Source organism: Arachis duranensis, chromosome 7 (assembly GCF_000817695.3).
Source record: "Arachis duranensis cultivar V14167 chromosome 7, aradu.V14167.gnm2.J7QH, whole genome shotgun sequence".
NCBI lineage: Eukaryota > Viridiplantae > Streptophyta > Magnoliopsida > Fabales > Fabaceae > Arachis > Arachis duranensis.
The window spans coordinates 78,648,203-78,649,454 of NC_029778.3; the positions used below are offsets into that span (position 1 = coordinate 78,648,203).

At 36.6% G+C, this 1,252-nt stretch overlaps 1 protein-coding gene across 5 annotated transcripts in view; it reads left to right on the forward strand.

Annotated features, from left to right (window-relative positions):
• LOC107459682 (uncharacterized) overlaps positions 1-1,252 on the forward strand; it is a 16,183-nt gene that overhangs the window by 384 nt on the left and 14,547 nt on the right. For all 5 annotated transcript variants that reach the window (XR_002366089.2, XM_016077902.3, XM_016077903.3 and 2 more), the window contains exon 2: positions 808-1,192. Coding sequence is in view for 4 of the 5 variants with exons in the window: in XM_016077902.3 (XP_015933388.1) it covers positions 808-1,192 (385 nt within the window). In the remaining variant the exon portion in view is untranslated. The remainder of the gene's footprint in view (positions 1-807; positions 1,193-1,252) is intronic.

The window sequence follows — 1,252 nt, forward strand, 5'->3', positions numbered from 1 at the left end:
ACTTCTATACGTTACTCCCTTGTTGTTTTAATAATGGTGAAGTTGCAATGGCGATTTTAGGACGTATCTGTAGAGTAATTATAACTTGTTCTCTTGAATGGAAATTATTTGACTAGTTGATGAAAGTAAAGCGAAATTCGAAGTGATACTCTCATTCCCAGAATAAGCAGCGGGAACAAGTAGTCTATGAATTGTCTATGAAACGTAGTCTTTGGTCATATTAATAACTTGAATTATTATTATTAGGAAAAGTATAGGGAGCCAATGGTCTAAGCATACAATGTGTACAATGGAGGTTTAGGAAGTATTAGAGATATGATCATTAGTGTTACATTGTCATGTCAGGTTACGCTTTTGGGATGAGTGAGTTCATGTGAGTTCTAGATTCGAAAGGTCAAGGGTTCGATCCTTGGTGAACTCTAAAATTAACTTAAGCTTTTAGGACGAGTGATTTGATGACATGAGATGTTTATTATCCTGGTATTCGGATGATTATTCTGGATAGTGTGGGTGATGTTCATTTTATTCATGAACCAAAGGTTTAGCCCATTGTACACATTGTACACTTAGGCCATTGGCTCCCTAGCACTACCCTTATTATTATTATTATTATTCATCCTTCATTGGTGGAAATGGGCGTTATTTCATCAATATAACCCGTTTTCATTGTTGTTGTTTTGCATTATCAATGTAACCCGTTTTCATTGTTGTTGTTTTGCATTGATGGAATGGAGTTATGTTCTTGTTGGGGAATTGAGACATTGTTTCTTTGGTAGTTTCATATCTAACACCTTTACTTAATGTCAGGTTTGCAGATGCATATAATTTTCTAATTTGCTTGCCTTGTGAAAGTCATTTTTGGTGTGGCTTTTGGGATATAATGGGTCCCCTATTGGAGACTTTTTACAATTACTTCAAAGACGATCGTCATGATTCTCCTCTTAGGCGTTTATGGAAGAGAATATCTGATGAAATGAAGCGCTGTTTGCAATGCGTTTCTCAGCATCATCAAGCCCAAGACATGTACAATATGGAGTACGAGTCTAGCTCTATTGGTCCTCTTCTTGATGTCTTGCATAAGCTTGATAATGAGAGGGTGACATTACATCTGAGAGATATCAACACAAAGTTAGCAGGGGAAGAATATAATCCTGCATGCGATAATGCTGAAGTAGTTAATTTGTTGTATGAGGTGTGTTTCCTGTTGCTTTCCACTATCCCAAGTTTCAACACACTTGATAAGGCTCCTCTT